Genomic DNA, 15,612 nt, shown 5'->3' with positions numbered 1-15,612 from the left:
TTTTAATACAAAAATTATTAAATTAGTCTAATATATTAAAAATCGTTTTATGTATTTTGAATATTTTTGAAAGGAGCAAAATATTTTATTTTTAAATTACTTTCTTACATTAACATAAAATTAGGTAAAATTATTTTTATATATTTTAAATCTTACCTTTTATTGTGTTTGTCGTAAAAAGAATGTATAGTTATATATATATTATTTACAAAATATTAATAAAAAAGATTTATTAAAATACAAGTATAATCCTTTGTCATCAAAAGATTATTCTATTACGGTTAATTTATACTATACTGAATATATTATAGTATTAAATATATATAATATGGAAAAAAAAACTAAGTCACTCTTATTTATTATAATTGCTGCATTTATCGTTTTAAATTGGGCATGCCATTTTAACAATGATGTAATATAATTATATTATTTAAGAAAATTTTTACTATGAATAGTCTCAGTGATTTATTTTTATTAATACTGTATTTTATAATGATATTATACATGATTTAGTAATAAATATTTACTTTTTTTTTAGTGTATGTTTAACAAATATATAGATGAAAACTGCGAATATGCTAGAAAATTAGATTCAATAACTTATAGATTACTGGCAAAATATAAAAAGAATAATGATTCTTATGTTTTATGTTTAAAAGGAGATTTACCAAATAATATAGTAAACGAGAAAAGAGATGTAACCTATAATGAAAGTGTTGTAGCAAAAAACAAGCAAATATGTAGAAATGCGTTGAATAATTCTAGAGGACATAAACCAGATAAGAGAGGTAAATATTGTGTATTTGAAACAAAAAGATATTCTCATATGGAAAAAAAAATATTCAAGGAACTCGATTACATGGATTTTCTTCAAAACAGCAGGACAATTAGTGATAAAACATATAAAAAAATAATATTCAAAAAATTTGCATTACGGCTTGTTTTACCTGTAATGTTGTTCTTGTTGTTATCATTATCTTTAGATTTTTATGGTGGTTATGGCTTAAGAGGGGGGTTATTTAAAATATTAAATTTGTACGCTGGAAGTTTATGGTACAATTCTTTTCATAATTGGTTGAAATCATCTTTTTTAAGTTCGTTTACCGAATCTATGGGAAAAGTAAAAAATACATGGGTGAAGACTGTATTAAAAGAAGGACAGCAGAAGGTGTTAAAAGATGGAAGTGATTATGTATTTGGTTTTATTAGCTTCCTAATATACTTCTCAGCGTTCTTTATTTTAGGTTTCACAATTATATCAGGAGTGTTTTATTATCATAAGAAGGTTAAGAAATATGAAAAAATTAAGTTTAGGAAAAGGTAAAACAAGTAGTAAAATATACGTTTCTTTCTGTAAAGAATATTTTAGTAAAAAATAGCAAACATAATATCATTAGTTAAGTACTTATTTATCATATAGATATCTGCTTAAATATTACAAATGCCCCTACTCTCACATGTCTTTTTTGTGCAAAATAGTTAAAAAATATGTTCTCTCTCTTTTTATGAATTTGAATTATTTCATGTTTTTAAATGTTGAATTTTATGTATTTTTCAAACTTAGTTAAATAATATGATTGAATATATTTTTTTATATAAGTACATTACTATGAAAAATATAAGATTTGAGTAATAATAAGAATAAGATAAAACAATTCATATAATTTAATATAAGTCTTGTGTTAATTTGTATTTAAACCATTAGTGATACTTTATATTATTTTTCATATTCCTCTGTAATATTATTATTTTTTGGTACAATTAAAAATATCTACTATACTTTTTATTTTGAAAAATTATATATCTTGTTATATATTTTATAATACCATATTAATATTTTTTTTTTCATGGATATATATATATATTATTTTTTTTTTTTTCCTTAAAATAAACTGTAAAAGTTACATTTTTATATATGAAAGTTCCTATTTAACAGAAAAATATTTTAATACGAAATGAAGAATTATCTAAGAGTGAATTAAATAAAGAATCAAATTTTGTATGCAAGAATTAATATATGCGTTTTTTTATTAGTATACTATATATTAAAATAAAAACATGGAAAAGGCATATGTACGTAAAACGATTATAATTTAAAAATAATTTATAAATAAGTTAAGTTTTTATGTAAATGCACTATTCCGTTATCGTCAAGTATAAATTATAAAGAAAAAATTAAAATGACACAATATTTTTTCCCACAACATGTATAAATGCTCGTAAACTTATACAAACTACGAACACAGAGTTATAGAATACTTTTAATCAAGTAGAAAGATAACTGTTAATAAAGAAACAGATATAAATCTAAATTATAATATAAGAAAAATGACATGAATGAAATCATAAAATTTTATTCATCTAGAATAATAAATTAGATATATATTATTACGTAAATATATTAATGTTCAATTTCTAACAGAATAAATTAAACAATGTAACATTTTTATAATAAGTACGTTAATGTATTACAAATTATTCATGAATTATACACTTAATTTCTTCTCGATAAATATTAAAAACTTTTTATTATGTCTTAGACAAAAATTTTAAAAGAACGGTAATAAATTTCTATATATGGAATAACATTGAAAAAATATATTAAGAATATAATATATGAATGTAAATGATATATTTAAAAAAATGAAGAAATAAAAATTATTTTAAATATACACTTAAATGTACAAATCATTGCAAGATTAATACGAATACATATAAAACAATTCATGATATAGTAATTTAATAAGTAGAAAATTGAATATATTATAAAAATGGGAACTATTTATACATAATACTTTAATTTTACAAAAATGTGGAAAATTTAGAAAAATATATATGCGCAATTAATAATATATACGCCAAATATAAGTTTAGTAACAATGAACTTATCTAACAATAATAAATTCTTTATATAAGCAAACATTTAGAATTATTTTATTGTATATATGTATTTTTGTTTTTTTTAATCATTATATATGTTTTATTTAAAACTACTAAAATGCATTTACATATATTTTATATAGAAATAATTACTGTGAGTAAAAATGTGAAAGAATCAAATTACAGAAACAAAAAAGTGTAATTAAATAAAAAAATTTATAAGAATCAATAAAACACTATAAAAAATTTTAAATAATAAAAGCGAAATAATATTATTCTTTGTAAATTAATTTTTAATAATATATAGAATTTTAAATTTAATTATTTTTACTTTTTTAAACTTTCTTAATTATTTCCATAAAAGTGTAATATCTTAGGTGAAAAATAAAATAATTTAATAATATATTATTACAATAATATTGTGTAAACATAATATTTTTATAATTACCAAATATTCAGTTATAATACAAAATGAACAGAAATATCTGAACTCACCATATTTTTTTTTCTAAAACCTTTTTTATCAAAATTATATTTATTTAAGTACATTGTTTTATTAATGTTCTAAATAATGTTCTTGACATTATGTATTAGTAAAAGAATAAATAAAAAATAATATCTTATTTTTAAAATTGTGAACATAAAAATTACTATATTATATATATAAGTATATAATTTCGTCATTCTTCTTATTTGTTATACATATATTACACCCATATATTATTCTTATTTGTAAATACATATTATCTTTAGTATATTAAAATTAACACAATTGAATATAATATTTCTATGCTAGTTTACTTTTAATATACTTTTTTTTTTATTATGTTCTATTATATTAATATTTCTTGTAAATATATTTATTTTTAAATAAAAAAATTAATTAAATTTATATATTTAAACATTTCATTTAGAAATAGTTGGTATTATTTTAATTTAACTGAAGATAATATTTTTAAATACTAGATAATGAATAAAATATATATCTTTATTTCACTTAACAATAAGTGTCTTAATAGATTAGATAATATGATATAACTTGTTATTTTTAAATATAATATATGCAATAAAAAAAACTCATATGAGCAAGTATTAACTAATGGGCGTGTTATATATAATTTGATAAAAAGCCTTATACATAACATTACTTTTTTTATTTATTAGTACCATTATAGATATTATAATTATTATTTTATAATAATTAATAAGTTCGAAGAAATTTACAACAAATTATTTTATAATATGATGATTATAAAATTAAAAATATAAGATAAAATCTTTAGAATGATCATTTATTATTTTAATATGTAGAGAAATATAATATATATATATTCTATATATTCTATATATTCCCTTCTACATATAAATCCACTATATCAATGAAATAATATATAACATATTTTTTTTATTAGCAAATTCTTAAAAATATAATAAAAAAAAAATTTAATTAGTGTATTACATTAAGTAATTATATATTTTGAAAGTTTATGAATGAATTAATGTTATTTCATTTTATTGTACCTTAGTTACTTTTCCGATTAATATTAAGATAAAACTGTGTTTTATATTTTTAAAGATATATTTCATTGTTCTTGTGAAAAGAAATACATTTATATATATTTAATTAAGTATTTACGAAGCAATTATAAAGTTAAATTTTAAAAATATATTTTCCATATTATCATTAGAAATACATTTTTTACGAATAATTTTTTTGCCTATTGAATATATTAGACTATTGTATAACTATATAATGTATTATAAAAATTTGTTACTCTTATTTATTAAAATTGATGCATTTATCCTTTTGTCTTGGATATTCCTTTTTAACCATAATGTTATATAATACTTTTATATAAGAATATTTATTCATATTTTACGTATTTTGTTTTTATTAATACTGTTTCTTTGCATGAATTATATATTTCTTACATAATAAATATTTACGTTATTATTTTTTTTTCTTTAGAACATGTTTAACAAATCTTTGAGTAAGGATAGCAATTCTTTGGAAAAATTAGATAAAAGAAGTTGTAGATTATTGGCAAAATATAATAATGATAAGGATTCAAATGTTTTAGTTTTAAAAGATTTACCATATAAGGGAGAACACGAAAAAATAATTATAACTAATAATAAAAGAAGAAATAAAGAAAAAAATAAACAATCAATCAAAAGTTTATTAAATAAGGCACAATACTATACAGAAGTTATAGATTATAATAATGGAATGTTTGACGGAAAACATTTCCATTTTCAAAAGAAATGGGTAAAAAAAAAAGATTATGATACTTATCTTGAAAAAAATAGGAGAATTCGCGATATAGCTTTAAAAAAAATGAAATTTAAAAATTATGGATATATAGTTGCTATTTTTTTTTTTTTTTTTTATTTTGGGAACAGGATTACCCATGCTAGGTCAATTTAAGTTGATACCTGCAACTACACCAGATAATAGAACTGAAATAAATGCTATGATTTTAAAATACCTCAGTAGCTTATTAGGTTTAAAGAATGAAGGGCATACTTTTATATTATTATTTGCAGTAACTTTCCTTATGTTAGCTATCCTAGTTACAATAGCTACTTATAAGATATTAAGAAAAAATGAAAAATGTCATAAAATTAAATTGATAACAGAATAACATGTACAATAAGAAATTTGTATTTTAATTTAAGTTAATTAATAGTAAGAAATAATATATATAATATCTTTATTGTTATATACTTTATATTCATACTTATTATTGATATAATTTTATAAATGTACATATGTATAAGGTATCATTTTTATAATAACAGTAATAAATTACGTTTTTCGCTATTTTGTAAATTTGAATGATTTAATAAAATTCATTTTGTATTATAAATTAGTGTTGAAATATAATTGTATATTATTGCTTAATATATATATTTGTGTGTTAAAATTGATTTCTATTAAAAATGCATGTATTAAATCAAAATTAAAATATAATATTATAATTAATATCATTTTGTTGATATTATATGAGAATTTATATATTAAATGAAAAATACATTTTTTCTATTTTTTATCTCCTTCAATACTAAAATGAGTATTGGTAGATATAATAAGAAAAATACCCTCATGGTTGACTTTATGTTAAAAATAAAAATGTCCTTTTTTGTATTTAATCAAACGATGTGAATGTATTATATTGTATTACATATATTTTACTGAAAAGAAAAAAGATAATGTTTATTATATAAAATAATTTTGATTAGAAAAATATTATAAAATATCTTTATTACTTAAGATTTTTAAAAAATGTTTTTTTTTTTTTTACCGTATAAGAGGGGAATTATAGATATATAATAAAATAATAGCATTTCTAAATAAAATTCTGAGTATGATTTGTTATATAATGAATGCTACCGAAATAATACACTTTGTCTTTTTCAGAACTACTTGTAGTTATGAGGTTATTGTATTCATCTATATATTTCCATGAATTTACTTTTCTTCTTAATGAATACAACATAATTTTCCTGATGCGGTGAAGTAGTTTACAAAAAAATTACATAATTGTAAACACAATACTAGTACAGTAGATAATTCTATATACTATTAAATTAGGTAGTTTATGGAAGTGCATTCATTATTTTAATTGATTTAATTTATAGTGTTAGAAAAAGAATAAATAAGAAAAATGCTATAATGCTTGTGAATTTAATTATAGGAAATTAATAAATAAATTCATTTCTGTTAAGACGACTAGTATTTTTTCTCGTGATCGTGACCAACTAATGAAGTTTTTATAGGAACTTGGATTAATTTAGATTTAAGGGTCTCACGTTTATCATTAACAAATTCTTAAAATGGCATACTTTTGCTTTTAGTCATAGGTATTTTTTAAGTAACATATTCAATTTTAATGTTTTGCATTTGCATAAAAAAATTATTGCCAATTTGCAAGATGCATTTATATATATGATTGTTTTATAAAAAATAACATGTATCGTCATAGATGCAAAGATATTGTGTATAAATTGTATTAGCGAAGCTTCTTAGAAATTGTAAAACATATAATATATATGATAAAATATAAAAAAAGAGATAATTTAAAGTACTTTTTCTTTTACTGTAGAAGCGAAAAATTTAGGTACTATATATGAATCATATTAAAAATATAAAATGCATTACATTCTATAAAAATTCAATATTTAAATTAATATTTTGTGTCTTTAATAGGTTATAGCTAGTGTAGATATGAAAATGATTTTTTGAAAATTGAAATTAATTATTGCTTTATATATAACTTATTTTATTATTATGCTATAATATTTTTTATTAAATATAATGAAAATATAATGGGGAATGCATATATACATTATTGAGTTATATTTACATATACATATATATATATATATATAGGAAAACAATTGTCTACTACTATGTATAATTAATAAAAAAAAAAAAATTAATATATTATCTGGAACATAGAGTATTCGTTTATTATTTTTTAATTTAGAAAAAGCATAAATAATTAATACTTATAAATAATTACTTTTTTAGAAAACGATTCGAAAAAATGTTTACAAACATTTAATGTTGCTATGAGGAAAAAGTTGTACTTATATGTAAAGGCTTATCATGATTTTATAATATATGAATTTTGTTTCATAGTTTATTTGATAATTTACATATATGGGTTATTATAAAATTTTAAATGGGTTATCTTATACTATAAAATAAAATATTGACTGTGTGAGGAAGTGATATAAACAAAGTGTACGAGGATGTAATAGACACTAAATCAATTATTTCATGAATGTCAGGATGATAATGTAATTAATTTAAATCAGTACAAATAAAATAATGTTAATTTTTTTACGTATATATATGTACATTTTTTTTTTTTATCTCTTAGCTTTTTCCTTAGAAGAGTAATATTTTAAAAGAAAAAAATAGAGTTTTATATTAGATGATTAATATAAAATTATTAATTACATAATATTTTTATAATTTATAATTTTTTATTCTTTTATAATATATAGAAAAATTAGTATGTTAATTGAGCTTAATTTTTCTATTAAAGGTAACTGTATCAAAATATAATATTATTTTAATTAATTGGTGTTTCTAAAAAATCTTTTTAATACAATGTATATGTAAATGAATAAACTAAAAATAATTTATTTGTTCAAATATTATCAGTAGTAAAATCACTAAATCATACATTTTACAAAATTATTTTGTTATTTTTTTTATTTATTATATATATTTAATACAACTTATATAATATTAATATGGTAAGTATATTTCATTCAAAATATATATGGCTTTATTTTATTGAATACACGATTCTTACACCGATTTTAATTTTAATCTCTGTTTTTTTTTTTGTTTTTTTTTAATTTTATTAATGTATCTTCTGAAAGTATACATTTTACTAAAATATATATATATAGAGAGAGAGAGGAAAATTTTAAAAATTTTCATTTACAAAATAAAGGAATAAATTAAACTTAATTATAAATTCTAATATATAATACTTATGATGCAAATATAGGAACTCTGTTTTTTTTAATTGATTTTAAAATTGATATTTTTTTAGAACATAGTATTATAAATATTAGTTTTTTAAATATAAAATAAATCATAAATAGTACGAGTTATAAAATTAAAATTGTACAAAATTTGTAAAAATATCTCTATTTTATTTCTTTATTACTATTATTATATTATGATAAGCTTTTTTATAAATAATAATCGATTTTTCCAAAATATAATGTTTATCAAAAAATAATTGTTAATAAGGAAATATAATTAAAATTATCATTTATTCTCTTAATATACAGAACATTGCGTTATCTACATATTATACGTTATATATTTTATATAAAATAAATATTTTCAAATATCAAGAAATCATAATTAATTTTTTTTTTTTTATTTTGAAAATGATTAATATATTAATTATTTAGTTATTTTACTACACTAAATAACAAAATTAGGTATTTTAGATAATTATTAATACATTAAAATTACACTATTAAATTAATGTTAGTTTTTTATAATTGATATTGAGGTTAAAATATGACAATGAAATTATAGATTTCTCTTACATTTTCTATGTTGTAAAATGTATTATATTTATTATATGCATATTATTAATCTTGTTTGAAAAAAAAATACAAAAAAATATATAGTGTTCCTTGTCGTTGAAAGAATATTTATTATCAATAGTCTGATATGAACCAGATAAAATACAATATTATAAATTTACATTATGAAAAAGAAAATTAAGTTATCATCTTTTATTAAAATTGCGACGTTTATATTTTTAACATGGATATGTCCTTCTAATAGTAAAGTGGTGTGATATATATTAAATAAAGTTATCTTTATTATTCATTTGTGCGGTTTTTATATTTCTGTTAATATTTCTTATTAGCATGGATTTATCTATTTTTTTAAATTGTGAATATATATTTTGTTTTTCTAGAGTACCATTTGTAAATATTTGGATGAGAAAAATATTATTGATGAAAAATTATCTACAAGAACTTATCGTTTACTAACAAAGCATAAAAAACAAAAATATCCAAATATGTTAAGGAAAAAAGATGATATTCCAAATAATGGAGAATACAAAAAGAAACATATATCTAAGAAAGAAACAATATCCAATGGAAAAAATAAACTGCCAAAAGAATGTATATCAAATAGTTTAGGAAGCTATAAACAAGAAGGGAAAATTAAATCTTCTGAATACAATAAGGTAAATACCTACCCTGGAAAAAGAATGTTAGACAAAATATATTATAAAAATGTACTTAGGTATAGTACAAATACTGATTTTAAATTTATAAAAAGATGTATAAAAAGAAAACGTAAGGCATTTTATGCTTTGTACGTTTTCAATTTAGTAGTTGGAGTAGCATTCGCTATGTTAATATATTTCTTGTATGATATCCTAAATAATACAACCACTAGAGATTTATTAAAATATTTTGGATCATTATATATATTATGGGTTATAGTTTTAGTGAGGCTTTTTTATATCCTAAGAAAAATAGATAAACATAAAAAATTATTACATTTAAAAAGTAAAATGAACTACACAGTATAACATTCTTCACGTAAAATAGTATTTTATGACGATTAAAATATATAATCTCCTAATTGATAAACACAATTAACGAACATATCTATAATTTTAGAGAAACAATAGGTAGAACTGCAGATGAGAGGTTTTTTTGATCCTTAAGAGTAATAAGTTACATTTTTAATTTATTTTTAAATGTGAATATTTTAATTTTATTCACATTTTATTTTAAAATATCTTTTCATTATAAAACAATATTATCATTTATATATATAATTTTGTATATATCAAAATTTTTTTGAAAAATGTATGTAGCTTCATAAATATATATAAAAGAACAGTTTATATATTTTCATTGATGTATGTGGCAATTTATGTTTGTAATCGTAAAAAAAAAAGTCTGGACCGATTTTTATTTTATTTTAGTCTTATTTTCTGTTTTTTGCAGTAATTAAAAAATGGAAGATTAATCTTTCTTATTAAGAATAAACGTAACTTGTTTTTCGTTTGAAGAAACAATGTGAATGAATATACTAATATGGTTATTTATATGTTTTCATTTTTTTCTGTTTTTTGTTTATATATACATAACAGATTAATAACGAGTTGAATCAATCTTATCACAATACAATTTGTTTTTTTACATTTAATTTATATTTTCTTTATAATAGCTAAGATTAAATTTACAAAAAAAAAACCAATGAATCCTAATAAATCAGATAACACATGCAATTTCATATAATATATGAAATAATTAATTTTCATTTATTTCGTTTCATTGTCTTTTTACTATTATAATATAATTTGTTTAATCAATGATATAAATTTCTTTGGAAGGTACAAAAAGGTATATGGTATTTATGATGTTTTAAATCGTATAAGATAATCGATAAGCGTCATTTTTGTTTATTTTAATAATTTTATTCAGGAATATGCTCCTTTTGAATTATAAATATAATTACATTTACACATTTCGCTTTATAGTATTGGGTTAACAGTAGTTTACACTGTTTAATGTAACATGGAATATTACATTTATTTTTTTTTAACTGTTTTAGAAGGATACAACTTACTAATATTTATGTATAAGAAAAGGAATAAATAATTAATAATTCAAATTAGTTATTTTATGTATGTTTATTTTACATTTTATTTGTATATTTATTGAATTATATGTTTTATAATAGGAGAATTAATTTAACTTTATTTACTTTTTTTTTAATTTTATATTTGATAAATGCAGGTAAATGCATATCTTATATGAATAAGTTCAATATGTTTTTAAGATAGTAGATTGATTGATAAAAAATTAATATTAAAAAAGTACTATAGTAAAATAGGGAAAATGTTATTGTAAAAAAAAATTAGATGAATATAGAAATGTCACTTATTTTTCTTATTGATTAAAGTATATATTTTTGTGATTCTACTACTATTAATAGAATAGTTGAGAAGAATTAAAAATTATTTTGTAAATATCAATATTTAATGGTTAGTGAAACAAAAGGAAAAAAAAATTTTGCATGATAATACATGTAGTACATTATCATTTATTTTTAAACAAAATACTTCAATAAAAAATGTTATATACACTATAATTATATAACATTAATGATATTATTGATTGGAAGAATCATAACCAACTATTAAAGAATACATATTCAAGATAAATGAGTATTATAAGTGATAATATATCTAGAAGAAAGAAAAATGTTAATATATATAGATACCTTCAGTAATGCTATATACTTATGTTTTATGTATTTAATCAAGACCAAATAAAGCATTTCAAGGTTTACAGATAAGGTTAATTCTATGAAATATAGAGTACATATTTGTGTTATATAATTTTTAGTAGTATTTTTGTTGGACGATTTTTAATTTTGCACATTGCTACCTTCTTCAAATGAAAAACAAAATTCTTATATTAGTCCTTTTATTTTTATACATATTTAATGTTTATTTAATTCTATTTTATAAAAATATATTTAAATATTTATGATAAAATATAATTATGACGAAAAAGGATTTCTATTTTTATTCTTGACAAAATTATACGAATATATCAATAAATATTTCTATTGAATATATAAGGAAATAAAGAAAATTTTAATAAAAATATGTATTCTGAAGTATTCTTGAGAGTTTTAATTAATTCAAATAGTATTATTAAATAGGTTTTTTAGGGTTATGTAATTTATTTCATAATAGAACTAATGAACATATTTTTTACGAATTTTCATGTGTTAACGCCGTTTTTATGAGGTAATAATTTAAATCATTAAAATATGTGTATTGAGTCTTACTATGAATAGTATAAAAATAAGCATAAGGATGGATATAACATGATGTATAGGAAACGAAAAGTTTGTAATACTTTTTATTGCAATATTTTTTTCAAAATTTTAGATAAATATATACGGGTACCCTAAAACATTAGACGACTTCAAATTAAAGAGTTAATACCATATATATCTTGTTTTTACAAATGATTTTTTTTTTTGTTATAATTTTAAATGTTCAAAATAAAAATATATATATATATATTATAACAATAGGATCACATTATACATCTATGCACACGAAAATTGCTTACAAGTAAACATATATTTTAAGAAATTATAGTAATATATAATATAAACAAAAAGAAATATTAGAAAATAAAATAATGAATATAATAATTATCTTATTAAAATTCCAATTTGAACATTTTTAATTTCCCATGCAGTATTGCCCACATATGTTCGTCTCATTTTCTGTAGATCCCATGTATACATTTACAAGGAAAAATATACGAATTCTTTATAAAATTGTTTAAGCAGTACTTTTTGAAATATATGAAATTATTAGAAATAAAAAATATATTAATAATGCACTACAATTTCCATCAGAATCTATGAAAAATCAAATTTATTGAGTAAAAATTAGGTGTAAAATGTTTGAATGTAGAATGTCTTATATTTATTTAGTTAAATATTGTAAAAAAAAAAAAAAAGTAGATTAACTTTTTAAATATATATTATTAAAGCATGCTTAAAAAATAAAATTAATGTTGCGCATTTATAAATTATCCATAAAAAATAATTCATTTTTTCATTTTTATTATGTTTTAAAAATAAGATTTATTTTTTAAGAAATTATTAATTGTCAGTATAAACTATACATATATTTATACATCTTCAAAGAGGTATTAATACTCTGTATAATATATATATAGACCTTAGGAAAAATTATAACATATATATAAATATTTGTATACACATATTTATATAATTTTATGAAAAGTTATATGTAATTTCGTTACCTTAAAAAAAAAATTTTATATTTATATATATATAACATGTTACTAGAAGATAACTATTTTGAAAAAACTAAGATAAAAAAGGAAGCATTTTAAATATATTATTTCTTCATATATGATAATATTTAATTCGTTATTTTATACATTTAATGAACTAAAAAAAAAAAAAAATAATATATATATAGTACATTTTTAAAATTTCAGTAGGAAATTAACCGCGTAATTATGAGCACTAATAAAGCATTAAATGGCTTTAATTATTCATTTAGTTCTAAAGACTTTGTAGCCTGTATTTATTAAAAAATTATAAATAATACAAATTTTATAGGGACATTATGTTTTAATATATTTATAAAATATGATATATGATTTTCACAAAAGAGAAATAAGAATATATTATAATGTATGTTACAACATATATAGATTATAATATATTTCTCATAATTATTATTTTATAAAATAAATATTAACAGTTATTTTTTAAGGTAAATAAAATTTGTTTTTATATGTCAAAGAAAAAATATACGTTTACTTTGTTTAATTAAAATCTAAAAAAGTCATATTTATTATCATTTTAAAGATAATTATGAATTTTTACCATAAGTTGAACCAAGAAAATCCTTGCATTCTACAAAAATATAAAAACATGAAGTACCATTTTTAGTTCGAATATAGCTAAGGCATTATTCGTATACATTGATTTGTATTGTCTTTTTATATGTTAATTTTAGTTCACAAAACTATATTTTTTATAAGATCCTATTGAAATAGGAATATTATATATATTAAACCATAATAAGCAATTAAAGTGAAAAAATAATATAAAATAAAATTTTAAAAATATCATAACATTCATATTAACGAAAAAATGATTAATTTAACTTTTTTTTTCTTCTGTGTTAAAAAGAAAAATTATACCTACATATATTTATAAAATTATAATAGTTATAAGTATGTTTTATAAGAATATATTCCGTAAAAATATTATATATATTAGTTAACGTTGGAAACGTCCTTACAGAAAAATGTATATTCTTTATTGTTCATTTTACTCTGCCATCAACTTAAATTTTTTATATTTTTCATTATTTATTAAGAGCTTATATAACGCTATTAGAAGTAAGACAGACAATATAAACATTAATATTCCAAATGATATTAAGAAAAAATATTCTTTCGCTCCATTCAAGACACCTTCTACCGCAGTCCATACTGTTCCCAATGTTAATGCAGTTTTAATTTTATCCCCTGCAGCTTTCAAGTACTTAAAATGTTGTAATATTGGCAATCCAATTGCGAACAAGAAAAAAAGGAAAGTCATAAAAGCTCCATACCTGTATTTTCTGAATTTTATTTTTTTTAAAGCTATATCACAAATTCTTCTTTTTTTTTCAAGTAAATCATCATAGTCTTTTTTCTTAATTAATTTTTTTTCAAAATGGAAGTATTTACCATCAAACATCCCATTATCATAATCTATAACTTCTGTATAGTATTGCGCCTTATTTAATGGACTTCTATTAGACTGTCTGTTTTTTCCTTTGTTCCTATCTCCATTGAATGGTTTATCCTCTTTAAGATCTAAAGTATTTGAATCTTTATTCTTTTTATATTTTGCTAGTAAACGATAACTTCTTGTATTTAATCTTCTACATGGTGTCCATTTCTCAATTAACAATTTGTTATTAGTTCTCTAAAAAAATTATGTTAATATACGTTATTTCATACAATAAATAATATAATAATAATAAAAATTATTAAAAAAAATGAAACACAAAAAATATAAAATTTACAGAAATCCATATATAACATTATCATACTGTATCACAACAAAAATGACATATCCAACTTAAAATCATAAACGCAGAAATTTTGAAAAATAAGGTGGAATTAATTTTTTGTTCCATTGTATAGATTATTAATATACATATATATTCAGCAAGGGAAAAATTAATAACTATTTATTTTACTGCTTATTATGGGGGATGCTATATTTATTTTTAAAACAATTTGTTTTTATTACTTCATAAATATTTAATAAAATATATATAATGATCATGTATTTCACAGGGTATACAAAGAAAAAAACTTTAAAAATATTTTCAAAAATTTTGAATGTTATTGATATAAAAAAAAAAATAACATTTTTTAAAATAAAACAAAATAATGTGTTTATTTGTAAATATTAAAAAAATATAATATAGTTATTTACTGTAAATTAATGATTAAATCATTTAAGTATTAATTTTTTTCAGAAAAAGAAAAAGAAAAATGATTTATTATTATACAAATATAATTAGTTTATATAGTATGCAGAATGTAGAGAATATATATATTATATAATCCTCTTCATATTAAAAA

General features: G+C 18.7%; 4 protein-coding genes across 4 annotated transcripts; 3 read left to right on the top strand and 1 right to left on the bottom strand.

Annotated features, from left to right (window-relative positions):
* Positions 1 to 328: 328 nt before the first annotated feature.
* Positions 329 to 1,324, top strand: MKS88_000352 (fam-l protein; the record flags this gene model as incomplete). The annotated part of the gene is made up of 2 exons (XM_067219399.1): positions 329 to 412; positions 539 to 1,324. The coding sequence occupies 2 exons, from the start codon at positions 329 to 331 to the stop codon at positions 1,322 to 1,324; spliced, it is 870 nt and encodes a 289-aa protein (XP_067070277.1).
* A 3,309-nt stretch (positions 1,325 to 4,633) lies between these two features.
* MKS88_000351 (uncharacterized protein) lies at positions 4,634 to 5,525 on the top strand (the record flags this gene model as incomplete). Its single annotated transcript, XM_067219398.1, has 3 exons — positions 4,634 to 4,717; positions 4,850 to 5,057; positions 5,284 to 5,525. 3 exons carry the CDS (start codon positions 4,634 to 4,636, stop codon positions 5,523 to 5,525), a joined length of 534 nt encoding a protein of 177 aa, XP_067070276.1.
* Positions 5,526 to 9,131: 3,606 nt separating this feature from the next.
* MKS88_000350 (uncharacterized protein) lies at positions 9,132 to 9,974 on the top strand (the record flags this gene model as incomplete). Its single annotated transcript, XM_067219397.1, has 2 exons — positions 9,132 to 9,218; positions 9,348 to 9,974. 2 exons carry the CDS (start codon positions 9,132 to 9,134, stop codon positions 9,972 to 9,974), a joined length of 714 nt encoding a protein of 237 aa, XP_067070275.1.
* A 4,325-nt stretch (positions 9,975 to 14,299) lies between these two features.
* Positions 14,300 to 15,158, bottom strand: MKS88_000349 (uncharacterized protein; the record flags this gene model as incomplete). Its single annotated transcript, XM_067219396.1, has 2 exons — positions 14,300 to 14,944; positions 15,072 to 15,158. 2 exons carry the CDS (start codon positions 15,156 to 15,158, stop codon positions 14,300 to 14,302), a joined length of 732 nt encoding a protein of 243 aa, XP_067070274.1.
* Between the last annotated feature and the right edge of the window lie 454 nt (positions 15,159 to 15,612).

The sequence above is a fragment of the Plasmodium brasilianum genome, assembly GCF_023973825.1.
Source record: "Plasmodium brasilianum strain Bolivian I chromosome Unknown PB_00_25, whole genome shotgun sequence".
Lineage (NCBI taxonomy): Eukaryota > Apicomplexa > Aconoidasida > Haemosporida > Plasmodiidae > Plasmodium > Plasmodium brasilianum.
This window is presented reverse-complemented; position numbering and strand designations above follow the sequence as displayed.